General features: G+C 39.1%; 1 protein-coding gene across 8 annotated transcripts in view; it reads left to right on the top strand.

Annotated features, from left to right (window-relative positions):
* The first annotated feature begins 1,473 nt into the window (after positions 1-1,473).
* Positions 1,474-26,931, top strand: part of EPSTI1 (epithelial stromal interaction 1) — a 121,393-nt gene continuing 95,935 nt past the window's right edge. The window contains exons 1-3 of one of the 8 annotated variants that reach the window (XM_073212577.1): positions 1,474-1,674; positions 22,053-22,111; positions 23,828-23,911. In XM_073212577.1, the coding sequence (XP_073068678.1) occupies positions 22,066-22,111; positions 23,828-23,911 (130 nt within the window). In that variant the 5' untranslated portion in view covers positions 1,474-1,674; positions 22,053-22,065. Of the gene's footprint in view, positions 1,675-2,180; positions 2,200-2,526; positions 3,141-20,266; positions 20,486-21,643; positions 21,819-22,052; positions 22,112-23,827; positions 23,912-26,931 lie in introns of those variants that run through there. The other 7 variants (XM_073212578.1, XM_037002096.2, XM_037002098.2 and 4 more) reach the window with 7 other exon arrangements.

Raw genomic sequence — 26,931 nt, 5'->3', positions numbered from 1 at the left:
TCATGTTTGAAACTTGGTGTGTTACATGATTGCATTATAAAATAAATATGGTCAACTAAGTGTACTCTTGAAGACAATATTACTATTACTAGCTCCTTTAGGAGAACTGGTTTTCCCCTAGTCTGGGTTTTCCCTATCAGTTTGAATTTAATCCAACCACCGCAACAGTTGCCTTTTCCTCTAAACAAGAGTTCTTGTGGTATTTTCCTAGCAGAAGAGGTGGCCTCCAGAAAAACTACCCAGGTTCACTTTTTGCAGGGCTCCGGACCTGCCTTCTTCACTCTATGGACACCTTCAACCCAAGAGTTCCCAAATCAAACTCTTCCATTCTCCCCTAAAACCTGTCCCTCCTCCCGGTTAATGGCTGATGGTTCTGCCACCTATCCACTCTAGCTAAAACCTTCAAGTCACCATAAAAACAGCCACCGTTTAACTATTGGGACTCTAAGCCAGGCATATTACACAATCAGGATTTTTCAACATCAGCACTATTGACATTTGGGCAGGATGAGTCTCTGTCATGGGAGGCTGGCCTATGTATCACAGGGTGGTTAGCAATATCCTGCCCTCTGCCCACCAGATGCCAGTAGTCCCATCCCCTTCTTAGCCTCACATTGATAATTTCTCCAGGCATTGCCAAATGTCTGCTGGAGGCAAAATCAACTCCATTTTAGAACCACTCTATTTGATGTCGATTATCCCTTTATTCCTCCCAATAACCCACAAGTTAATTATTGTAACTTCATTCCACATTGTACAAATAAAGGAACCTGGGCCTCTGGGAAATTAAGTGACTTGTTCTTGGTCCTATGGTTGGCATGTGACAGAGGCTGGGTTTCAAAGTACTATAAATATGGTCTCCCCTTCTCTGCTGCTCAGTTCTGTTTGCATGTGTTTTTTTTTTAACCTAACCATGTTAACCTTTCATTTGGAATGTCTTGATTGTTGTCCCCTGCTTTCTATTTCCCATGCTATTGCCTTAGCTCAGATTTGTATTTCCTACCTAAATTAATAACTGGGCTCTTATCTCTTTGATTTCTCTCTCTTCATTTTTCACTCTCACTACCAGCAAAGCTAGTTTTCTCAGATACTAGTACATAGCTGCCTGTAGGGAAGTCCCCCCACCCGCCACTTTCCCTACTGTTCTATAAGAACAGCTGTTGGCTGCTTCACCTGGGATGTGTCTGACCTTGGTCATGAAACCTTGAAAACACAGTGTGTTGCACCCATGAGTAAGGAGCTAGATAAGGGCTTTGAAGGCCGGATGCCTGACCATGAAGGCCACATGCATGCGCATCTTCAATACTTATGTAACTATGTATCAGCATTTGTGGATAAAATGAGAGGTCCTGTGGCTGGGATTCTCACCTGGCCCTGGTTGACCAGCTCACTGCACATCTGTGGGCAATACATGGCTGTTGACTCTATAAAAAGAACTCCACCCAGTGCTCTGGGCGTGACACCATGGCAGGGCTGCAAGGCTGCAGGAGAGCAGAGCAGAGGCTGGAGTGGTGGGAGCACCGAGGACAGAGGCCCAGAGGACGGCTGTGTGGGATGACTGTGCAGGACAGCTGTGTGGACAGAGGGGCCCAGAGGCAGAGACTGGCTTGCTGCATGCAGACTCGCTCTGAGTGAACGGGATTTTAGTGATTGACCTGCCACTGTGAGAATAAGGTTGGTATAACCCCTTCACCCCAAGAATGTTTTGCTGTCATTTTCTTTGGTAACACTGAATCCATAGCGAACTTGCCTGGGGCTGAAATCCATTGGCAAGACATCACTATAGCAGTACAAAAAGTACAGCTTTATGCAGAATAAAGTGGTTTCTTTTGAGCACCCTCCATGACGACTCTTGCCCCAAGACCTCAATGGCAACCCCCGGGCCCTGACACTGCCCTACTGAGAAGCCAGTGCCTTCCACATTGCCTGCAGAAGTGGTCTCAAAAGGCAGTCCGGGGACCAGGAGCATCGTTATCTCCTGAAAATTTGTTTCAGAAATGCAAATCCTTGGGCCAGCTGAGGGAGGGGCAGAAGTGATTCTCCAGGCAGCCTTGCCAAATTAATCGATCAGACTTTCCAAAAAAAAAAAAAAATTGGTCAGATGTCTGGTCTGTGCAAGACATTGTGCAATGATTCAACTGTGACACGGGGCATTTTCCAAATACGGGTTTGCAAGGTTCCGTATCTGCTCGTCTGAGGGTGAGTCCTAGCAACTGTATTTTTAAGAAGCTCCCTAATGATTCTGCTGTGAGCCTGGTGATCACCATTGTCAGAATACTGGCTATACAAAGATAAGAGAAGTCTCCTCCCTCACATAACTGTGTTGTAAGAAACACCTAACCAAGCCCTAATACATCCAGGATATAAGCGAAATAACAAAGGCTTGCTTTTTGGGTTTGTTCCTTTAGCTTTTGACCTCACTTTCCACTTCCTTACACTTGAGAGTATTTGCACAATAACCAAGCAGTAGTTATTACTGGTAAACGGCAGAATTGTGTTTAGATGACTTTCATTATTGGTTCAATCTCCGTCGTCTGAAGGCTAATACTAGATTGTTTGCAGTCTCAGTTATTCAGCAGTAACTTCAAATTAGGGTTACCTGTTACCGTGCCTAAAACATCTTTCAGGACTCTTATCACCTGCGGCTGCTCGCTGACCGAGGTCCCCGCGGCGGGTAATAATAGTTCTGTTTCTTGTCCTCCAAGATGGTCTCGAGACCCTAAGCCGATTCACCTGTAGCGGTCAAGTCGGCTCGGCTCACCGTCCTGGCGGGTGCGGGCTCTCCCCGCTGCCACCTGCGGTCAGGCCAGAGGGCGCCGAGCGCATCCGGAACCGGGAAGTCCTCCGGGGCCGGACAGTCTGGGGCTGGGAGCGAGAAATCGAAACTCAGCAGTTAAAACCGCTGCTCCCGCTGTCCCGAATCGCGTCTCGAGTCCGCACCGTCCCAGCCCGCGTCCCTCCCGCAGCGGCGGCCCAGCCGGCGGGTTCCGAGTTATGTACACCCGCACCGCGGTGGTGGGCGCCGCGTCCCGCGCCGGCCCCGCTGCCCGCCCTGCCCCGGGCCCCCCTGGGCGGTGCCCGGAGCCCGAGCCGCTGCGGAGCCCTTCGCGGGAGAGCGCGCAGCACGCGGGCCAGAGGCTGTAAGTATTTAGCACCTGCCTTGTAGGGTGGGAGCCCAGATTTCTGACTCACGGGCGCTTTCTTGATCATTGGAGTTTGATACAGCAGGGACCCCGTAACGGGGTATTTGAGAGAACTGAGGGCTTATTTGGCTAAACTGAAGCATCCATGAATCAGAATCTTATAAGCTGAGTGCGCCAGCCTACAGTCCTTTACTAAATATCCAAGCAACACTACATCCGATTCTTGGGGCTGGCTGAAGGATTGAAAGACATGGGTGTGTAGAAAACTACTGGGCTTCTTTCTAATTTTCCAAAGACATCCAGAACTCATACTCTTAACTAGTATGAAAATCATAGTTTTCTTCTGTTTAAAAAAAAAAAATTGGTGCCCTAAATGGTATCAGCTGCCAGGTTAAGAGCAAAGAGGAAATGTGTTATGGGGTAGATCCAAATGCCGCCTCTAGGAGCACCTTGCATCCCAGGAAAATTCCCAGATAAACCAGCCTCTTAGGATCAGAGGAGTGGGGTGGAGTGAAGAGAGACTGCAAGGTTCCTTGTCTCTGGCCGTTGATAAGTGCTCGACAGGACCATTTATAGGTGACATTTATTCTCGGTCTTTGGCTCAGGGACTTACAGTTGGTATCTTGGAAACACTTTTTATGCAAAGTGTCAGTTATCTTCTTTTTGCAACCAACAGAAGGAGCTTCTTTAACTCAACAGTATGGTTTGTAAAGACGTTATTGCTTTTGAAGTGCTGCCTCTTGTGAATTGAAACTGTCCAAATGGTTTCATTTTTAGTTCTCCCTTTTCATCAACTTCTAGTTACAGGAAAGACAAACACTGGTTGCTAAGGAACAATATAGAGCTTATGACCAGGAAACAGATTTTCTTTCATCCCCTAACTTTTGAAAAAATGCATAAGCAGAAGGCTTTTAATATTATTTAGTTTAGGGATATTCCCTTTTAATACAATTATTCCCTTTTAATATTATTCATCCTTAGATGGGGTGGATGATCTGGATGATTTCATCTAGAGACTGCTGCATGTTTCTCTTCCTCAGAATAAGAGGTATCTTGCCATAATGGAAGCTCATTGATTTCAACTAAGCTTCTTTATAAGCTGTAGCATTTAATGTAACAGAGGTCATGGACATACAGTCTCAGATTGATGATAAATACCTTTTACTAAATAGCCTTTTTTTCCTATTATAAAGCATGTACTTAGGTATAATCAAGTATGTGCAAGCACTTACATTTCATTAGAATTAGTAGGTGCAACTGTTTTATTTGATTGTAAATTACCCGAGAATCTTGCTGGACCAGGTTGCTCAGAAAGGGCCAGTTTCCTGATTATTACCTGAAGACCTCACTGCATACTATTATGTAATTTCTAAGATTTGCCAATAGACCATTGGAGAATACATGGGGGAGCTCAGTTATCTTTCAAAGAACTCTTCTATTTTTAAAAAATGTGAACCCGTTGAAATAAGCAGAACATTATAAGATACATACTCCTTTAGGTTTGAATATCTAAGTCCCGTTTGAAGGTGAATTCTTCTTACATTTCCATTAGTCACTTACATCCACTGTTATTCACACTTGTCTCCTTTAATGGAGGTTCGGGTTCCTGTGGCCAGGATCCTCACTGAACTTAAACCACTTGATGATGTAACTGGCCTGTTGCTGGGTTGCTGCTTCCATACCCGTAGGTAATAAGCTATTATTGCACTGTATAGAGAGCTGGCCCATTGCTCTGGGCGGAGGCAGAGATGCTAGTGTTTGACCTACTGCCAGGAGAACAAGCCATATAGTAAACCCTTTCACCCCAAAGAAACGTTCTACTGTCATTTCTTTGGTCACACTGAATCCATAGCGATCTTGCCAGGGGCTGAAACCCATTGGCAAGACAGAAACTAAGGAAAATGGTTGAGTGGCAAATAAAATCTCAGTAAAATCAACAACAAAAAGCCATTATGCTGGTTTGATTTATTTTTTTGGACAGAAATTAGAAACATTTTCTGAAGGGAAATTAAGAAAAAGGAAGAATAAAGTCAAGAGCTTAATAATGAAGCTTAATTTATTAACTCTCAATATGAGCATATATATATATATGACAAAGGATTGAAACAATGTAACCTTGTTTTGTGTGCGTCCTTCCATTGGTTTATTAAGGAAGCACTTGACTGCGCACAGGATCATGGACTTTGAATGCCAGGCAGAGCTGGGTTCACATTCTCATTCTGCCATTAATTGTGCTCTGAATTTCAACAAGATGCTTAAGTACTTTATGCCTCAGTTTCTTCATTACTTAAAACGAGATAATACCACCTTGGGGTTTCTTTGTGTGTGTGTGTATGTGTGCATAAAGTATAACTTCATGCCTGGCAGAAAGCAAATATCCAGTAAATGCTGGGTGCTGATAGCTTTAAGTTCATTTAACAAATGTCTGTTGACCAAGTACTATGCTATCACCCTGAAGCAGAGCGTTTGTACCATGTAAAAACACAGATTTAAAACACCTACTTACATATAAATATAAATAAATAGATTTTAAGACACTCTCTTAAAATTGTAAATGATTCCTGAGAACCTCTAATAGACTTTAAGGCAAGGCTGTGTTCCTGACTAAATTCGGATTTAAGTAATTACAAGTGTTTACTAATTGTTTTGGCTTTCCCAGTTATTTTTTAGTTGGTCATTTTATCTTGTCCCTAGATATCGTAAGCTATATATGCAGATTTAAAGGAAAAAAAGGTTATACAAACTTCTAATCTGAAGTTAAGCTTTATCTCTACTCTCCCTTTCAATATTTTTTTTGTTTGTAAACATATCATTCTTGCATATATAGTGTCTACATAAATACAAAACTAAGTCATGGGTTTGCTTGCTTTACCCAATTCTAGGCAATAGGATCTTGCCTGTGATAGTAACACAGGGTTCACTTCTATCAGATACTGTCTGTAATCATATCTGGAAGTGGTTCTTTAATTTGATGCTGTTTGAAGGAAGTTTTTCTGAAAATGAACCCATAATGTGGAAATTTACTATAAAGTTAACTTTTACATAAGGTAAATTGAATTTGTATATAAATTAATATACTGTGGCTTACTTTATTCTAAGAACAGTAGAAACTTAAAAATGAGTAATAATAATAGCAAACATAGTGCTAGTATGTGAAAAGTGTCTTATGGATATTAACTCATTCAATCCTTACAACAACCCTTTAATAAGAGAGGATCTCTAGTGTTGGATATTGAATTAAAAATATGGGAGCAAATAACTACTCAACAAAAGACAAGTCCTTATGAAGCTTACAGTCTAATGGATGGAGCAAAGAGTTAAATAATTATACAAATAGCTCTTTCTATGCACTACAAAGGAAAGCCAAAGCTTGAGCTAGTCTTGGGAACAGGAAAAGCCTTCCAAAGAGGTGACCTTTGAACTGCAATTTACAGGATAATTAGGAGTTCTATGGTTTTTTTCTGACACCAACCAACTTCAATTCAGTTCAGACACTACCCAGAGTTAGTACAAACTGCACAAGTTAGGGCTCAGTTCCACAAAACTGCCCCTGTTTCAGACACCAGCTTCAAATGGGGTCCCCAAACTACCCATACCTCTGCCTGGCTGATTAAAATTTGGGGGCTTCTATGATCTGTCCTTCTGCAGTTTCAACAGTACACTAACATGACTTGCAGAGCTCATGGAAAGCAACATACTTAGTAGTACAGTTTTATTTACTATTAAGGGTACAACTCCAGGACAGCCAAATGGAAGAGATGTATAGGGCAAGATAATGGGGTGGTGGGGTGGTGCAGCATAGAGCTTCCATACCCTCTCTGGGTATGCCACCCTCTCAGAACCTTGATGTGCTCACCAATCTGGAAACTTCTTAATCCTTGTTATTCAAGAACTTTTATTTGGGCTTCATTATACAATCATAACTTATTAAATCAATGGACATTGGTGATTGAACTCAACCTTTATGCCCCGTTTCCTCCTCAGAGGTGGTGGTGGTGGTGATGGTGGATCGGGTAGACCTGAGTTCTAACCCTTTAATCATATGGCTGGTTTTCCTGGCAGACAGCTCTCATCCTGAAGCTCTCTATGGGCCCCCACCACAATCATCTCATCTCGTTAGCATATAATCAACACTCTTATCACTTGGAATTCCAACGATTTTAGAAGCTCCATGCCAAGAACCAGGGACAAAGACCAAATATTTATATTTTATTATACCAGGGAAGTTTAGCCTCCATAGCAGCCAGGGAAGCCTGCCATTCAGATCTCCTTCAGAAGAACTTGTCTTGGGGAGCATAGTCAACTGACAGCTCCAGCTGCCACCCTTTGGGTTCCATTATACCCTTTGTGCTGAGAGCACACTTACTCTACTCTTCCCAGCCAGTCTGAGCATCCCGGGGTACTAGTCAGCTCATTCCTGGCCCATGTGGGACTCCTCCACTGGGCAATTTCTGCCAGAACACTCCATTGCCCTAGCAAGCTTTCATCAGAGCCAGATAGCAGTGTGAGACTCCTCCTACTCAGTCCTCTCCTCTCCCCCTTCGTAGGTATCAGACCTGATCACCTTCTCAAGGTTTTCCCTGCCTACTCCTGCTCATTCTCCTTTTATCCTTCCCAGGTTATTCCTTGCAATAAATCTCTCACATGTCTAATGCTGTCTTGATGTCTACTTCTTGGAGGACCCAAACTGACATAGCTTCTAAGATGCACCATACCCTGACCACAACAGCTTAGACACTGTGTCTGTTGGAGTGCTAAAATATACATGTATACTGGGGAAAGCCACTCTTTTTTCTTATGTCCTCCCTTGGGGCTCAGGGGACATTTCCTAGTTTCCTCATTCTAACTTCAATACTTTGCCTAGCTTACTGTGTTTTAGGGAAAGAAGTGACCCTGGTAACTGATACTTTTACTTCTCTTCATCCTCAGACTCTCAAGGGAGAGTGAGGGGAAAATAAAAGGATGGCTTTATATGACCGCTTATTAATGGCTAATCCCTGATATTTCTCTTTCCCTTTAAAAAGCATTGTGTTATATTAGTATTAAATATTTTTTAATGGGAAGTATTGTCATTATAAGAAAACATTGTCATTAAATTATAATATTAGTTCAACTTCCATAAACATCACTACTTAATAATTGTTGAGTATATTCTCAATCCTAAAGTATAATTTGTATGTCTAAGAATCAAAAACTTAAGTCATTCTTGACTCACCTCATTTGAATTCAAATTAGCCACATGAAATAGTCTTAAATTAAATCTAAGTCTTCACAAACTTACGAAGAACTTTCATTTTTTCTTCATTGCAGTGCCCCAGATTTTTCTTAGCCCCTTTCAATGACTGAGAAAATAGGTTATTGCCTGTAAGTGTTAAATGGCATAAAAGCATCAGGCTGTTACTCCACCCTGGAGATGAAGAACTGAATAATAACAAAGTTCCTTTTAGTGCTATGAAATAATAGTACATAGAAAGAGAACATCTATGACTCTAATGTGTGATCATCTTGATGGCTATTCTTTAGGGAACAATGTAACTCAGTCTTCTTGCAAGAACCAGAAGCATTCAGAAAGTTTGCAGAACAGAGCTTTTAACTCTTAATAATAATAACAAATGGCTCAACGAGGTGGGTAGGTGTCTCAGTGATTACCAGTTTGACCTACTACCAAGCTAAACAGTAGAGCTATGCCTCTTTGACTTATTTTTGAAATGAGAGATGTGACTAAGCATTGCAATGCTGTGGTAGCTTAAAACAAATTAGTTGTGACCCAGAAGAGTTGAACTGGGTGCCTTGAGGGACTAAAACCACAAAAACAATCAGTAGCTCAAACTCTTCTGTCTGGAACTCTTAACTGTGTGCTAGACCTTGTGTTAAGCATGTCATATAATTCATTTTTATCTTCACAGTAAACACTTTGCCACTTTACAGTTGAAGAAACTATGTCTTGAGAGAGTAAATGATTTCCTGAGGTCTCTTAAGGCTTTTTAAAATCACAGAACCAGCACTCAAACCTAAGTTTAATGTACCTAAGTCTGAATCCTGTTCATGTATTGAGCTGGAGGAGTGACAGTGCAGCTAGCTAATTTCCTCCCAATTGTCATATATTCACATCAAGAAAATAGAAATGCTGTAGGGTAAAGAGAGTGGTACAATAGACACAGTAATGTGACATTTATTTACAGCTTTAAAATGATTTGGATAGAGTAGTTTGAAAGAACAAAGTCTCTGGGGATCCATCGTTTTCTCTGCTACTTTTCTTAAATGACAGCTTGGTGGGCTTTCATTAGGACAGTTCTCTTACTCTCACTCTTTCTGAGCAACCTAAAAACGTACTGCCTTCCACTGATCTTTCAGACTTTTGGCCGTAGCCTAGAGTAAGTAACTCATTTGACATTCATGACAGTGTATATATGGGCACTAAGAGTTTATATATAACTGAAAAAAATTTCACAAAACAATTCTTATCCTTATGTATATGTGATGCACTCTGACATTTTCTATTCTTATTCATTACAAATAAATCATTAAATTGACTTCATGACACATTAGTGGGTTACCACCTACAGTGTGAAAAGCAAAGTTCTATGTATGGTAGAGGAAATTGTTGGAGTGGTTGGAAAGAAAAGACATTTTTTTTTGATCAGATCAAATTTACCTTCGTGTTTATATAGGAGGGTAGAAATCGTGGTCCTGGTTAGAATGAGTTTCTGACCTCTCTGCCCTAGATTCCATTCCTCAGTGTGGTATGCATTTGCAATCTGCCAAGTCTTGGGGAGCAATCATTTTTGTTCAAATACAATATCAAAATGAATGGGCATTTCTCCAACAGTCTTTGACAGCTGAAACAGTGAAATAATAAATCAACAGGATGATGAAAGCTTGAAAACATGTAATACCTATAATAATCAGTAGAAGCATAGCAGAAATTAAAAAAAAAGGAACTTAGTTCAATTACACAGTAAGGTTACTTACTTCAAAGTCAGTACAGTGCTGTAAGGTTATACATATTGTTAAGGTTAATTGCATCTATTCAGAATGTATTTGAATCTGAAACAAAAGCTTAACAGGAAAAAAAATTCATCAAAGGGAGACTGCATTTGAAGAGTGTTCTATACCAGAGAATCATTCAATGATGATGGTTCCTTTGTTCTGTAATGTTTGTAATTTTTTTCCCCCAAATACAGACACTTAAAAGGTAATCCATTAAAGTCTGTAGAAAGCCTGAAGACATTTACCATCATTAAAACTAAGGGGTAATATTACCCAGTGTTTGTTTTACTGTGGCACTAGTGAGAGCTGAAATCCTGTGCTGTCTAATCTTGTAAGAAAACTTGAGCTCCTGCTTTAAGAAACCTTTATTTTAAATATTTCCTTATTTTAACATCTTTGGAATGTTTACCCCTGATTGCAAAAGTGCAGTCATATCTGCTTGTTATTACAAAAATTATATAGAAAGTAGAAGTCCCCTGCAATTCAAAATCACCAAATAACAATAGAAGAATATCAGAGAGGAAGAAAGGATCAGAGAGAAACTACAAAAACCTACCTATCAATAACTACCTTAAATGTAAATGGACTGCACCAATAAAAAGACATAGGGTAGCAGAATGGGTAAAGAAACAAGATATATCTATATATGCTGCCTACAAGAGAATCATTTCAGACCCAAAGACATACATAGACTAAAAGTGAAGAGATGGAAAAAGATATTTCACACAAATAATAGGGAGGAAAAAAAAAACAGGATTTGCAATACTTATGTCAGACAATATAGACTTCAAAACAGAGGAAGTAATGAGAAACAAAGAAGAACATTAAATAATGATAAAGGGATCAGTTCACCATGAGGATATAACAATGATAAATATCTGTGCACCCAAAAGAGAAACACCTAAGTATGTAAGACAAATACTATCAGAACTAAAGGGAGAAATAGACTGCAACTCTATTATGTTATAGCCTAATAGATTAGGGTACTTTAATATGCAACTTACATCAATGGAAAGATCAACCAGACAGAAAAATAAATAAGGAAACAGAGGCACTGAACAATAGACTAAATCAGCTGGACTTAACATATACACAGAACATTCCACCTAAGAGCAGCAGGATACCCATTTTTCTTGAGTGCACATGAAATGTTCTCTAGATTAGATCACATATTAGGACACAAAAAGCCTCAATAAATTCAAAAGATTGGAATTGTGTCAAGCATCTTTTCAGATCACAGTGGTATGGAACTAGAAATAAATTATGCTAAGACAACAAGAAAACCCACAATCACATGGAGGCTAAACAATATGCTTCTAAATAATCAATGGATCAGTGTACAAACCAAAGAGGAAATTAAACATTACATGGAGATAAATGAAAGCAAAAATACATTTCAAAATATGTGGTATGCTACAAAAGTGTTTTTAAGAGGGATGTACATAGCAACACAGCTTCCCTCAAGAAAGAAGAACAATTACAAATAAACAGTCTAAACTCACAACTAAAGAAACTAGAAAATGAAGAAAAACTGAAGCCCAAAATTAGTAGAATGAAGGACATAATAAAATCAGAGCAGAAATAAATAAAATAGAGAAGACTAAAACAGAATAAATCAATGAAACCAAGAGCTGGTTCTTTGAGAAGATAAACAAAATACACAAACCCCTAGCCAGACTTATAAATAAAAAAAAGAGAGAGGACACAAAAAAGCATAAATGAAGAAGGATAGTTACAACTGACACCACAGAAATACAAAGAATTATTGGAGAGTCCTATGCAAAATTATATGCCAATAAATTGGACAACTTAGAAGAAATGGACAAGTTTCTAGAAAAGTACAACCTTCCAAGACTGACCCAGAAATAAACAGAAGATCTGAACAGACCAATTCCAGCAATAAAATTGAATTAGTAACCAAAAACTCCTAACAAATTAAAGTCTAGGATGAGTTGGCTTCACAGCTGAATGCTACCAAACATTTAAAGAAGAGCTAATACCCATCCTTTATAAAGTATTCTGTAATGTAGGAGGGAATACTTCTAAACTCATTCTGTGAGGCCAGCATCACTCTAATACCAAAACAAGGCAAAGATACTATAAAAAAAAAAGAAAATTGTAGACCAATACCCCTGTTGAAGATAGATACAGAAATCTCAACAAATTATTAGCTAACTGAATTCAAAAATAAATCAAAAGGATCATCTATCATGACCAAGTGGGATTTACTCCAGGGAGCAAGGGTGGTATAATATTCATAAATCAGTCTGATACATCACATTAACAAAAAGGATAAAAATGACGTGATCCTCTCAATAGATTTTGGAAAAAACACGACAGAATTCAACATCCATTCATGATAAAAACTGTCAACAAAATTGGTATAGAGGGTACATACAGCAACATAATAAAGGCCATATATGACAAATGCACAGCTAACATCATACTAAATGGCAAAAAATTGAAAGCCTTTTCTTAAGGTCAGAAACAAGACAAGGATGTCCATCCACTCTTACGACTTTTATTCAGCATTGTACTGAAGGTCCTGCTTTGGCAACCAGATAAAATAAAGAGATAAAAGGCATCCAAATTGATAAGGAAGAAGTAAAATTGTCACTATTTGCAGATAATATGATACTGTATAAATAAAACCCAAACAAGTACACCAAAAAAATTATTGGAATCAATAACTGGATTTAGAAAGTTGCAGGATACAAAAGGAATACACAGAAATCTGTTGTGTTCCTATATACTAACAATAAACTAGCAGAGAAAGAACTCAGGAAAACAATTCCATTTACAATTGCATCTAAAAAAATAAAATACCTAGGAATAAACCTAACCAAGGAGTTGAGACCTGTACTGTGAACACTGTAAGACACTGATGAGAGAAACTGAGGAAGACACCAATAAATGGAAATCTACCCTATGCTCATGGAGAGGAATAATTAATATTGTCAAAATGGCCATCTTGTCCAAAGCAATTTACAGATTCAATGCAATTCTTACCAAAATACCTACATTTTTCAATGAACTAGAGCAAATGATCCTAAAATTCATATGGAACAACAAAAGGCTCTGGATAGCCAAACCAAACTTGACAAAGAAGAACACAGCTGGGCATATTATGCTCCATGACTTCAAGTTATAGTACAAAGCTATGGTAGTACAAACAATATTAACCAATGGCACAAGAACAGACCCATAATAGGTCAGTGGAACAGAATAGAGTCCAGATATAAACCCATGCACATAAGGTCAATTAATGTGTGACAAAAGATCCATGAATATACAAAGGGGAAAAGACAGCCTCTTCAATAACTGGTATTGGGAAAACTGGACAGCTACATGCAAGGGAATGAAACTGGATTATTGTCTAACTCCATACACAAAAGTAAACTCAAAATGTATCAAAGAACTAAATGTAAGATATGAAACTATAAAACTCTTAGAAGAAAACATAGGCAAAAATCTCTTGAACATAATCATCAGAAATTTTTTTCTGGACACTTCTCCCTGGGTAAGGGAGACAAAATAAAAAATGAATAAGTGGGACTACATCAAACTAAAAAGCGTCTGTACAGCAAAGGACACCATCAACAGAACACAAAGGCATCCTACAATATGGGAGAATATATTCATAAATGATTTATTTGCTACGGGGTTAACATCCAAAATATATAAAGAATTCATATGCCTCACACACACACAAAACAAATAACCCTATTAAAAAATGCATAGAGGAGCTGAACAGACACTTTAACAAAGAAGAAATACAGATGGCCAAAAGGCACATGCAAAGATGCTCCACATTGCTAATCATCAGGGAAATGGAAATCAACACCACACTGAGATATCACCTCACACCAGTTAGGATGGTCACTATTCAAAAGGTAAGAAATAACAAGTGTTGGTGAGGATGTGGGGAAAAGGGATCCCTCCTACACTGTTGTTGGGAATGTATAGGGGTACAGCCATTTGGAAAGCAGTATGGAGATTTCTCAAAAAACTAAATTTAGAAATACCACACGACCCAGTAATCCCACTCCTAGGAATTTACCTGAAGAAAACAAAATCCATGATAGGAAAAGATGTATACACCCCTATGTTTATTGCTATGTTATTTACAATAGCCAAGATATGGAAGCAAACAAAGTGCCCACAATAGATGAATGGATAAAGAAGATGTGGTACATATACACAATGAAATATTATTTAGCCATAAAAAAGAAAGAAATCCTGCCATTTGCACCAACATGGATGGACCTAGGAGATATAATGCTAAGTGAAATAAGCCAGGTAGAGAATGACAAACAGCATATGATTTCAATTATTTGTGGAATCTAAAAACAAAACAATATGAACAAAACAACAGTAGACTCTAAGACACTGAGAAGTGACTGATGGTTACCGTGGGTGAGGAGTTGGGACAGGTGGGTGGAGGGGAGGGGGAAAAGGGCACAAAAATTCTCAATCATAATATAAGTTGATCACTGGGATGACAGTATAGCATGGAGATTATGTCCAATGATTCTGTAGCATCTTTGTTGACTGTAACTGCACTAGTTGAGGTGAGCATTTAGTAATGTGGGTAACTGTGAACCACTATGTTGTATACCTGAAATTAATATAAGATTGTATATCAACTATACTTAAGTTAGAAAAAAAAATGGGCTGAAAACCATGCTATCTTTTAATAGAATATTATTTACTAAACTTTAATGATATGTTATCAATACCACTTTGTTTCATGCAGTGGTTCTTATTACCCCTGGGACACAGAACAAAAAAAAGAATCAGGAACCAGGAAATAGATTTTGGAAGGAAATGCCAGAACCAGGGATGTAAAAAGACAATCAGAAAAACTAAATTGCATATCTTGTGGAAGAAAATGCAGCAAAGGGATTCAGTCACAGCATGAAAAAGGAGATGTACTAATGATCCAGGGCTAGATTCTATTATATACTGTAAAATAGGTGTCTCTTATGTGTTATGTAATTATTATACTTACATATCATAAAATAGATATCTCCAAATGGGTGCCATAAGCATAGGTGGCTTTGTTTGTTTCTCCCTTATTAAATAAGTCTGGAGGTAGATAATCTGGGCTGATACAGTAATACAAATAATAACCATCACAGAATACTTATTTCCGAGCATTGTTCTAAATACTTTATATTCTAAAAGGTAGAAAGTTGTTAGTTCCATTTTAGAGGTAAAAGTAACAGAATTAGGGTTCAAAGTCAGGCAGTTTGGCAATAGATTACCACTAATGTGGCTGTTTTATAGTCACAGAGCACCAGGTTGCTTCTGTCTTTCTGCCTTGCCACATCTGATGGATGTTTTCCATATTTAAGTTGCTTCATTGACCAAGAGTTGCTTAAGCATCAGCTACTACTTCAGCCCTCCAGGAAGTGAAAGGCAGCAAAAAAGCTTTTCCTCTTTGTCTCCATTTAAAGGAGATTTCCTAGAAATCCTTCTCAATAGCTTCCACTTAAATTTTAATTTCCAAACTTAATCACATTGTTATACCTAGCTATAAGGAAGGTTGGGGATTACAATCTTTAATTGGGCACATTGTCATCTGGAATAACAGAAGAGTACTAGTAGGAAGGAGGCGGTGAAAATGAATGGTTAAGTCTGGCCCGCATCTCTTCTAGCTTAAGAATTGGGCATAATAGCAGAGCTTAATCATATGATCAAACTGTCTCTGGGATTTTGGAAATGTAGATGAGGTAATATAGTCTGCATTCCTGTTCAGAGTATTGATTTTAAAGAACTATTAGTTTCATTTAGATAAACTTCTGTGAAAAGCTTTGTTTTTCATGCTTAATACATTCTGCAGGATTATTTGTAATAGTGAACAATTGAAACAACTGAAATGGTTGAATGGTTCTATTATGATGCATCCATGTTGTGAGATATTATGTAATCATTTAGATATTAAGTTCATTACATGCATAACTGGGAAAACCAATTTTAGGTGATATTAGTTTGTAAAATTGGACTTAGGGTATGATTGGAACTGTGTAATAATATGTACAGAATACAGAGAATATAGGTTATACTAAAATTCACCAAATTTAACTGTAATTGTGAGATTATGAGTGATTTTTAAATGTTTGAAAAATAATTTCTGCATTTTCTTCTATGAGCATATGTGTCTTTCAAAATCAGAAATAAAAGATGAATTTCATCTTTAAATGTTCTATGCAAAGATTTAGATATAAATCTCTCATGTCTTGCATTTGTGTTTTTCTCTTTTAGTTGTAGGCAACCTTGAGAAACAATGCTTAAAACGTAGACATAATTAAACCTAAGCCTATTAATAATAATAATGATAATAATAATAAAATGTATAACCCTTTGATAATAAGTGGTTTTTATGCAAACACCAATTTCCTTATCACTAAGCCTTTCTTTAAAAAATGTTAATCCCAAATATTCATTTGTTGGAAAAGGCAGTCCTCCTTGCACTTATATGTCTTGCTTGGTGTGCCAAACCTGCACACCTGGTTTTTCTTTACCTGGACTATTTCTTAGGGGTGTTGTATACCTGGAAACCTTGAGAGATGAGGTATACTCTCCCCAGGACAAAGACAAGACTTGCTTACTATCTGCTATAAAAATGGTAGATTCCCGAACTCAGCTTTCCTTGGCTGCAGTAGTGTGTGCAACATCTATCATGCTACCTCCATAAGACCTGGAGACAGAGAGAACAGACAAAAAATATGCATATGCTTATGCTGCTTGATTTGGCATGAGCAATAAAGTCCTTTGTCTCTGACCCAGGAGTCTCCTGTTTTCTGCCAGCATCCATGAAACAGTGACAGGCTAACTGATAGGCTAACATTAACTTGTTAAACTTAGATTAGTTTATGAGTAGGCTCGAATTACATCCCAGACCTGACAACTCTATGTTCTGAAAATATGAATTCCTTGTTGTTATTTTTACTGAGGAAGCAATTTTATACATTTTGCAAACATATCTAACAATTAATCTCCATGTCTACTCACATCATCAGTTCTTGCCATTTTAAAGGCAGCGAGTCTCAATAATATTGTATTTCATACATATTCTCTGTATATTTAGAGTGAATCCTTTTTATTTTATTTCTTCATAGCTTTTATCATTTATCAGTCTATGTATTTTAGGTGAAAAACTACAGCATCTGTCAGATCTACCCTGTATGGTTGTGTAGGTCGGTAACTTCACAAACTTGCCTGGATAATATGATTATTTGGGGCTATAATACAAACCAAACCATGTGCGGGGTTACCTTTACCTGAAAGAAGGGTCACTTCTAAAAATTTGCATAAATTTACTAGGTCTCACTAAGCCATGGGCCTACACCACCGTGATGTAGGATATACATCCTCTCTGAGATGGATGGAGGGTATGTGTGTGTGTGTGTGTAAATCTCTTCTACTTTCCATAAAGTTATCCTATGAACAAAGGCCCTGATGACCTGATGATCTCTTATTTATCTTTTCCTGCTGGCTATCTGTTTGGCCCTCCCACAGAAGCTGGGAGTTATAGAACCAACCCCCTTCACCTCAGCCTCTTGTGTGTGCAGACAGTGTTTTGGGCTCTGCAGTTTCCGAGACCAAAGAGAATTCAAGAGCCCTTCCACACTGGAGATGCGGAGTGCTGGATCAGGACTGATGTAACAGCCTTAGGGGTCAAGGATGATTTTCTCAGTCTGATTTTGTCATTTCTTGTTTTTCTTGGGAGTACAGTCTGTTTATAAATGAACTTTTGCAAGCCTGGATGCCTTAAAACTTTGGCTAAAAACAGTAAACTTCAGATTCCATGTGGAAAGCTATATTTAGAAAATAAATCTCTACCCAGTGCCTTTGATTAACTAAAAAAACCTTTCCTTTTTCAGTTCTACCCAAGAATAGATATTCTTAAAGTATGAAAACCTCAAAGCAATTTTTTTTTTGTAGGATAGTAGATTTTATGTGCCTACTGTTTTGCTTAAAGTGATGTTTGTTAATATTCTATCTCTTTCTGGAATTTTGCTTTTGACTGTTTCTTTTTCAGTCAAACCAGTGTTGTTTCTAATTAGGAATTTAAGTTACATCTGCTGCAGTTTATACACACTAGGGGATATATTTATGTAATACTTTTAGCTAGCCAAGATATTTTTCATAACTTCAGCATAACATTTTTACATAGAGTGCTTATTGATAAGATGTTACAAATTTATGCAAGAATATACACAAGAGAAGCAATTGTGTAGCTCAGGAGAGGCCACATAAGAAAAAAATCTCTTAGGTGTAATTTTTCTTTATATATTTATTTTTGTATAAAATAATATCTCATGGATGTGGGCTGTTGAAAGGTGAAAATAATCTTGGAAATTGATATATTTCATTAAACTTCAATGAGGCAATTAAAGAAACCCATTTTCAAAGATATACATTTATTTCAGTCGCTTGAAGGTTGCTTCATCAGGAAATGACCAGAATGCGAAATATAGGTAGCTTGGACTTGTCTAGATCAGCAGCTTTGAGAGTCAGACTGTTGTAAAGGAAGAAATGGTGGTTAAAGCAATGGAGGCCCTTGCTGTGTGTGGAAACTAATTGGCTGTAAACATGAATAAATTATACTATTATTCCTGTCAAGAAAAGCTAAGAGAGAAGGGATGAATATTTGTATCTACCAAGGCATTATGCTCTGCCACATATTAAAAAAATTAAAAGCAGATCCTTAGACCTTAAGCTCTTCTTTCTATAGCAAACAAGAGGAGTAGAAGCTCAATTACTTGGCAATGCTTCTCAATATTGTGTTTCATGTTTGGTATTTTCAGCCAATAAAATATTGCTAAGAAGGTTGCTAAGGAATTCTCTAACATAAAACATTTATTGCTAGGACCTCTGTCCTCAAGCCTGGATTATGTTAAAATGATTTCAATTAAAAGACTGATTTCAGAACTGGATAATTCTTTCCCATGTTTCATGGCCCTGTACTGTGTCTGGGTACCTGTAGGCTATACACATAGACTGACCACAGTCCTATTCCTGAGACTAAAGATTCTTACCTAGAATGATGTTATCAGACTTAAACTCAATTTCAGATTACATATAGTAGATTAAAATCTTTTACAAATGGATTGATTTTTCTTTCCAAACCTTTTCCAAAATTTTCCTAAGGGTGGCCCATGCAACTTGCAACCACGCAACTTGGCACATTCTTTATGAAACTGCTCTTAGGAAAGTCCTAGCAAAAGAGACACTTTTTTTTGCCATTTCAGATCCTATCTTGTAAGCCTCAACTTGCTATACTACTTCTCTGACATTTTCTACCCCTCTGGGGTCTCTGTGACTCTCTTCCACCTCAGATCTCTGACTATGTACATTGTCCTGCCTCGACTCTTGTGTAGATGTCCTTGTGGTGTGCTCAGTGGTTTCATGAATTTTTACTAAAGTATAAGCTCCCTTATAGTAGCTGGTGTCTGTTTTATTGGTATCTCCCCTCCTCATAAATCTCTAACATAATAAGTCCGTAATAGGTGCTCAGTTAAGTAGGTTACTTTGTTTGGAAGTCTATCAAGAGGCTTAAGATAAAGGAAAGTCGTATTTTATGCTTTCTACATTGGGCTGAAAAATTAGCTACAGACGCCCAACTGGTTTAAGTCAAATGTCCTGGGTTTGAGTCTCAGCTCTGTTGCTTAATTAACCTTGTGATCTTTGTCAAATGATTTAACTTGTATCATTATCAATGACTTATCAACCCCTAAATTCCCTTTAAGTCCAGTTGTCTGAAAACAACTTGTTTGACCTGTAATGGTGGTTCTCAAAGTATGGTCCCCAGATCAAGAACATCAGCATCACCTGGGGACTGTTAAAAATGCAAGTTATTGAACCCCGCCCCAGACCCCAGAAACTCTGTAGTTTAACAAAGCCTCTGGGTGATTCTGATGCACATTAAAGTTGAAGAACTACTGATTTGCAGTATAGTCATGTCTTGCCAATGGATTTCAGCCCAGGACAAGTTCACCATGGATTCAATATGACCAAAGAAATGACAGTAGAACATTCTTGGGGTGAAAGGGTTATACCCAACTTTATTCCCATGGTGGCAGGTCAATCACTAAAATCCCATCCACTCAGAGGAAGTCTGCACGCAGCAAGCCGGTCTCTGCCTCTGGGCCTCTCTGCCCGCATCGCCATCCTCTGATCCTTTCTGTCCTTGGGACTGCCACTACTCCAGCCTCTGCTCTGCTATCCTGCAGCCTTGCAGCCGTGTCACCATGTTGCCCAGAGCACTGGGCAGAGATCTTTATATAGAATCAAAAGCAATGTATTTCCCACATGTGTGTAGTGGGCTAGCCAGCCAGAGCCAGGTGAGAATCCTGGCCACAGGAACTTTCATTTTATCCACAAGTCACATCCCTGGAATAGTGAGAAGGTCCACCCCAACAATGTTCATGGTCACTGAGGATTGCGCTGTCATGCCATGATCGGCATTTAAATCCAGTATCTTCTGCAGAATGGCTCACCTATGTATCATATTCAAGTGTGCAAGTACTACCTTCAGAATTACAACTCCCAAGCTCCTATGAACTACTGGCAATTGAGTGAAAATTCTTTCTTAGGGTGATCAAAGAATATGCGATAGACAAGGGATTAATTTCCAGCAGCAGCCTCCTAATTTTGTATTCATAATGTTGTATGCATGCTAGGTTACACATGCAACGTCTGCAGATATACACTAGGTAATTGGGCATTCAGCAGCCCCATTTGCATGCAAAGGTGGTTGCACACCTCTCATTTACAAGTCTAAATTAAAGCCCAGTTTGAAGATGGCAGAAGGCTTGCAGCTAGGAAAATAATGAGATAAGGAAGAAATGGCTTCTGTTAATCAGCATGTTTGGCCTCTACTTTTTAATCTTTGCCAATTTGTCCTTTGAAATTTTACATTCTGTGTTGAAAAGAGTCTTCTAAGAGTATCTGGTTGTTTTTTTTCTTTTGAGAAAAAGAAAGTTTATAAGCTGATTGTGTTTATCCATGGCATTTCCCCCTAAAACTATACCCACTTGTATGCTGCTATCTGTTGCTGTGCTATATTTTTGCTCTATGAAGTATTCATTCTCTTACGGGAACACATGCATCATCTCAAAGAAGAGCTACCCCAGCACAGACTCACAGACTGGGTCTGTGGCATCATTTCATTTCAATTCAGCCCACATTCATCAAGTAGCTACTTTGTGCAAGGCATTTTGCCAAGGGTTGGCATAGGCAGATCAGTCAAGCACAGATTCTACCTTCAAAAGCTCGCAATATTTTAACAACTTCCTAGTTTCTCAGAATTGAATATTCTTGCTTAAATGAAGTCTTCTCTGCCCCCTCCCCATCAATGAATTGAAGCGACTCCTTCCTTCTCTGAACTCCTGATTATGCTCACGTGTGTCTAGTGGACCCACGCCTGGAAGACTCAAAACCCAAAAACACAACACTGGCCAGCTGGGCGCTCTGATGAGTCCTGGAAAGGAGGTGGCTGCATTGCAAATGGCCCATATTCCCAGTCTGTGGGAGCAGTGGATGCCTGAGTGTTTTCTGTACTCCCAGTGTGGGTCCTGGGGAAGAAAATGCCAATCTACAGCCATCTCAAAGGGAGTGTCACCTAGAGGAATAATAGTTCCCTGCAAAGACATTTTACCAAGAACCAGCTATGAAGTGAGCACTTGTCACGCTTCTATCCCTTTCCATTTCCCTGTGGCTGTGTGCATTTCTTTTACTTTGACAAGTAGGTTGTAAGTTCCTGGAGAACAGACGTGAGTCTTAAGGTGATCTTCCACGGTACCTATTTGTTGGTGATGATCCTAAATGCAGTGTATCAGCAGGAAGCGTGGCTGGTGCTTTATATGCATTAGTGATTTCTCATGATAATCAGTGTTTTTCTCATTCTAGTACAGGCACGTACATGCTGATAGCACCAAATGAAAACCGAAGAAATCAGATACGAAGAAGTACGTATGTTTACTCATTTAACATTTAGAATTCTTCTCATTTTCTCATAGAATAGAATTGATTTGCTGTGGTCTGAAGATTTTTATTTTCTGATTTGTTTAGACCCACTGGATCTCCTCAGTTTTCTTTAACTTGAGCAGTTTTGGTTATACCTTTTAAAATTATTCTTCACTAATGCTTCAAAATGTGTTTTTCCATGTTAATAGCAGAACTCATAGCATAATTGTAAATCTCAGATTCCTGTTGGACCTAAACAATTTCACACCTCTTGCCAGTAGATCTAGCTAGTTCCTGTAAAATTGGACAGAATGCAAATATTTTTACAGGACTATGAGCACTTTTGAAACAGACAAGTTGTATATGAAATAGATTGTGAAATAATTTGTCTTTCCTCATCTCTCCCATCCCCTCTTAATAGAATTTTTCTTTAGCCACTGCATTCCCTTAACTCTGTAGCTATCAGAGTCTACTGTCAGCTGCTTTAATTTATGTACCCCAGTTTGCTTCTCTAGATTAGAACCTCTTCAAGGGCCGGGAAATGCACCTTACTCATTTTAGTGTTTCTTGTACTTAGTGGGTATGTAATATGTTTAATTGAACTTGTGGAGTAAAATAAAGCTGCCATTCAAGGTTACAGCATTTTACTTTAGTGTTGGAAAGAGAAAGTTCATTTAGTTCACGAAGAGCTTATGAGGCTTGTTCAACTCAAGCTGTGGGCCTAGCACTGAGATTCTATGCTCTTCTTTATTTGATCTTGGTAGGAAAATTAATTTTGTGACTAATGATGGACAAGGGCACAACAGGAAAGCAACTCTCAAAAGGATCTCTACCAGACAGGTAGCCCCATGGGTGGTACCAGTGGGTCAGTGCAGAATATGACAGTCACAGCTATGCAGACAGAATGATTGTGGGCACTGCTGGCAGTTAGCCAACAGGAACCCAAATATTATGGCCAAAGCTTGATTTAAATACTTAACAGGAATTTAAGCCTCAGTGTGGTCTGGATTTTTTATATGTTTCAAAGGGTTTGCTTTCTTTTTCTAACAAAAAATATAAACGGACAATTGAGACAGGTCTAAGGGGGAGAACTGGGCCACACAGAACTGGCATCTCTGGCGCCCCCTACTGTCACTCAGAGTGTCTGTTTGGGGAATGAGCGCCGCTCCACAAGGAGTAGGAACCGGCTGTCTTCCCAAGTGTCAGGAAGCCCACAGCTCTCACGCCTCATAATTGCTGCAAGCTTGGGGAACCTTTGAAGTACAGGGAACAAAATAAATAAATAAATAATAAAGTACAGTGAATATGGGCACCACAATTCTCTAGGGATATGTGTTTACTGTGTATGAAAAGTTCTTATTGATATATGAATATTCTGGTTTTGCACACCTTCACTACAGGAAATGTAAAAAATTCATTTGATATGAAGTATTAAAAATGTCAGATTGGGAAGAAAAACTAAACTTCTTTATTTTAGTAGGGGTTTAGGTTTTTCTAAATTTGAACCTTCTGTGCTGACTTGTGGAGAGAAAGGGCCTTGGGTGGGCCTGGGGTGACCCCACAGGGTTAGGACTGAATAGTGTCTTCCTTTCCTGGATGCGTCGTCCACTCATGCTCATACGTAGTTGATTGCCCTCTAATGGCTGTTTTTCTTTCAAGGGACCAGTTTCCTTTCACATTCTGGTAATTGATGATTTGATGTTTTTCACATGGTTTAGTTGCGGAGCAAGAATTGGAGAATTTGGAGAAGTGGAAGGAGCAACACAGAGCAAAGCCAGTGAGCCTGGTGCCCAGGCAGCTGGGTAAGTCAGCACACCAGCTGCCTGACTGGGGGAGAACAGGGCCACACAAGACCTGTGAGCCCCTTGCCTACATCTGTCTTTGAATGGATGTTACAGGTTGTTGGGTCTCTCTTGCTTGGAATAGAAGGCATTGCAAGTTGAAACACTTAAGAATGCGGGCACATTGTTGTTTCTGATTTTCTGCAAGAGGCAAATGTATGATGCTGTGATTATGTGAGAATCAAGTGACGGCTTAATTGTTGAATAATTTAGAGCCTCTTAGATGATCAACTCTGAAGAAAGCTTATGTGGGGTGCTGCATATGCCTTGTCATAGTGCTAGTGAGGATGGGAGTAAAAGCTATCACGAGCATATTAATCATGACACTTAAATGCTAATGGGGAAAAAAATGAATGGAGAGTCAATTCCAAAACTAAGATGAGAGAGAGAGCTGGGGACCCAGTGGTGGGTATAAAGAGAACATCACCTGTGTTTTCATTCTATAGATAGAGACCTTTGGGCCTCTGGAGTGCACACCAGTGTGATGAATTGTCTGGGCTGCCTGTGCCTGGTTGAAATCATCTAACGGGGATGCCACCCACTGGAATCCTTCACATCCTTTCTTCTCTTTTCTCTTCCAGCAGCAGCTGAGAACTTAAAGGGCTGGATACACAGTTTCCACAGGTTTAGTTAATACAAATGCATTAGAATCAGGTGCTACTTGCTGTTGCTATATTTTAAAAGAAGTATTTTTTCCAGGATTAGGTAAAAAAATAAGCTAATTTTGAAATCATTTAAGGAGTAAAGTAATAGTGTTATCACCATCCTCCCATTGTTTTTCATGAAAGGTGTTAATCTCAAGTGTAACCTTTATGCTGAATAAGCTGCACTTGAGGGGCACTACCAGAATACAGAAGCTTTGTTCTTCCCAGTTGGACTCTTCAAAGTGGCTATGTGGGACTAGTTTTAACCATGCTCTTTGGATAAAATTAGATCTTTTTGGTCTTTTACAAATAATAAAGTTGTCCACCTAATTCTAGGCCCCAAACAGTGTTATTTCAATAATTAATGATCAGTCATAGGTACTGGTCAAAATTCTGTTACTAATGATGATAAAAGCTTCTCTGCTCCAGCCCTGCCCATTTTGGGTAAAAAGCTAGTGAAAGGGAACAAGGTGTGGCTGCATTTCCTAACTGACTCTTCTGTGCTGGGGTCAAAGGGGAGAGACAGATGAGAGGGAAGGGTATGTAGTGCACTGATCTGGTTTCTTCACGTCTTGCTGTGTTCCTGCTATGCATTCCCTCCCCTGGGGGCTCTTGGTCATCTTCTGAGCCCCTCATTGCCTGCTACCCATATCTCACCTGGAGTTCCCTGATAGAGATGATACACTTTCCTGCTGGCTTCACTGTTGGCTCTTGGTAGGTCATAGGGCTCCACTGTTCCTCCTGGTGGTATAGGGGCAAGTCCCTTTAAAATGGCTTTTGATTGGCATTCTCTTTCATGACAGCCAGGCTGGGAGTACAGGAGACAGTTGTGCATCATTTCTTCCCACAAACTCTGGGAATACAGGCACTTGCCATGCAGCCATCTCCTCTTGATGACCTAAGCGGCCACCTGAGGGTGGCCTTGTGCTGCTAGGCTCTGACTTTTCTAGGCATGGGACTAGTAGGTACCTCAGGCTCTTGGCGGCATGGATTGAGTTCTCCAAGTGATTTTCATTAAATCTCTCTTGCTCATCTTGATGTGAAGATTCCTCCTCCCCAGAACACGCATGCACACATAAGATGGAATTCACAGTCGTCTTTCCTCTGATTTCTACCTCCCTTTGATCTGTCTAACTTTTATAGGCTGAAGGTAGTTGCTAATTAGGGTTCCCAAAAGCTTTTCAGTTACCCCCTTGGAGATCCTGCTTAGGGAGCAGGTACCCCACTTTGGAATTTGGAGACATTGGTGCCTATTGTCTTGGGTCCTTAGCCAAGTATGAGCAGGAATCTCACTGCAGCCTTTTTATGTAACGTATCTAGATGGTCACAGATATGTGTGTGGGAAGTGGCTAGGGGGTTGAAAAGAAAATTCTTGAATGTATTAAGCTTTGAGATGAGTTTTGAACAAAATCTGCAAATGCTTAGACATCTGACTTTCTCCATTTCTTTTAATTCTCAACTCTTCCCCTATTTCTTCACCCCTTAAATATTGGAATGGTTCCAGAAGATACTGCAAGTGTCTGTAACATTAGATAAAAGCTTTAGTGGCCCTCACTATTTCTTTTCTATTGCGTGATCCCCCACAACAGAGGCCAAAGGGCCAAAGCCCAAGAGGCCTAATTCATCTTTTGGGAGTCAGAAGGTAGAGTCTCTATGGTGTCTTTATCAGTTCAATTATGGAAACTACAGTGAATGAAAATTGTTTTAGTATATCTTCTGTGTGAGTGAATCTTTCAGAGAACTGACATTTTTAGTGACCAAGGCACCAGGGAATTATCTTAAAGGAATCTTTATAATACACACACATCACTTCATAAACACGGAGAGATTCCTAACCAGCAATTCTTAGATGATTGTCAACCTGCAAAGATTTCTTGTCCCAAATTATTTCAGGTTTAAGACAGCAAGCAAATAATATAACATCCTTATTTTTCTCTTGAATACCTTAAGAAAGAACAATAAACAGTATGAATTGACAATCAATTACTAACTAGGATATTCTCACTGAACTTTTAAAAACTGGGTTGTAAGGGCTACAGATTTGTCTAGTGGCAAGACCGCTGAGGGTTTCCTGAGCCTTTGTACTAGAACATAGGTGAGTAGAGTCAGAAAAAGAAAAATAATTGAAGCATCATTAATCATTATGTTCACAATTGATTATTGGACCTTTTATCAGGTTAGGGAATGGTCGAACTCAAGCATGATGCATGTTCCAGAATTTGCAAGACTGGTGCTATTTCTTATGATTCAGCATGGACTTTTAGGTGTGACTTCAATCTAAGGGAAACTGGAATATGTACATGACTGAAGGACCTTGGTACGATTGTCCATTTTTTT

Source organism: Manis javanica, chromosome 9, assembly GCF_040802235.1.
Source record: "Manis javanica isolate MJ-LG chromosome 9, MJ_LKY, whole genome shotgun sequence".
NCBI lineage: Eukaryota > Metazoa > Chordata > Mammalia > Pholidota > Manidae > Manis > Manis javanica.
This window is presented reverse-complemented; position numbering and strand designations above follow the sequence as displayed.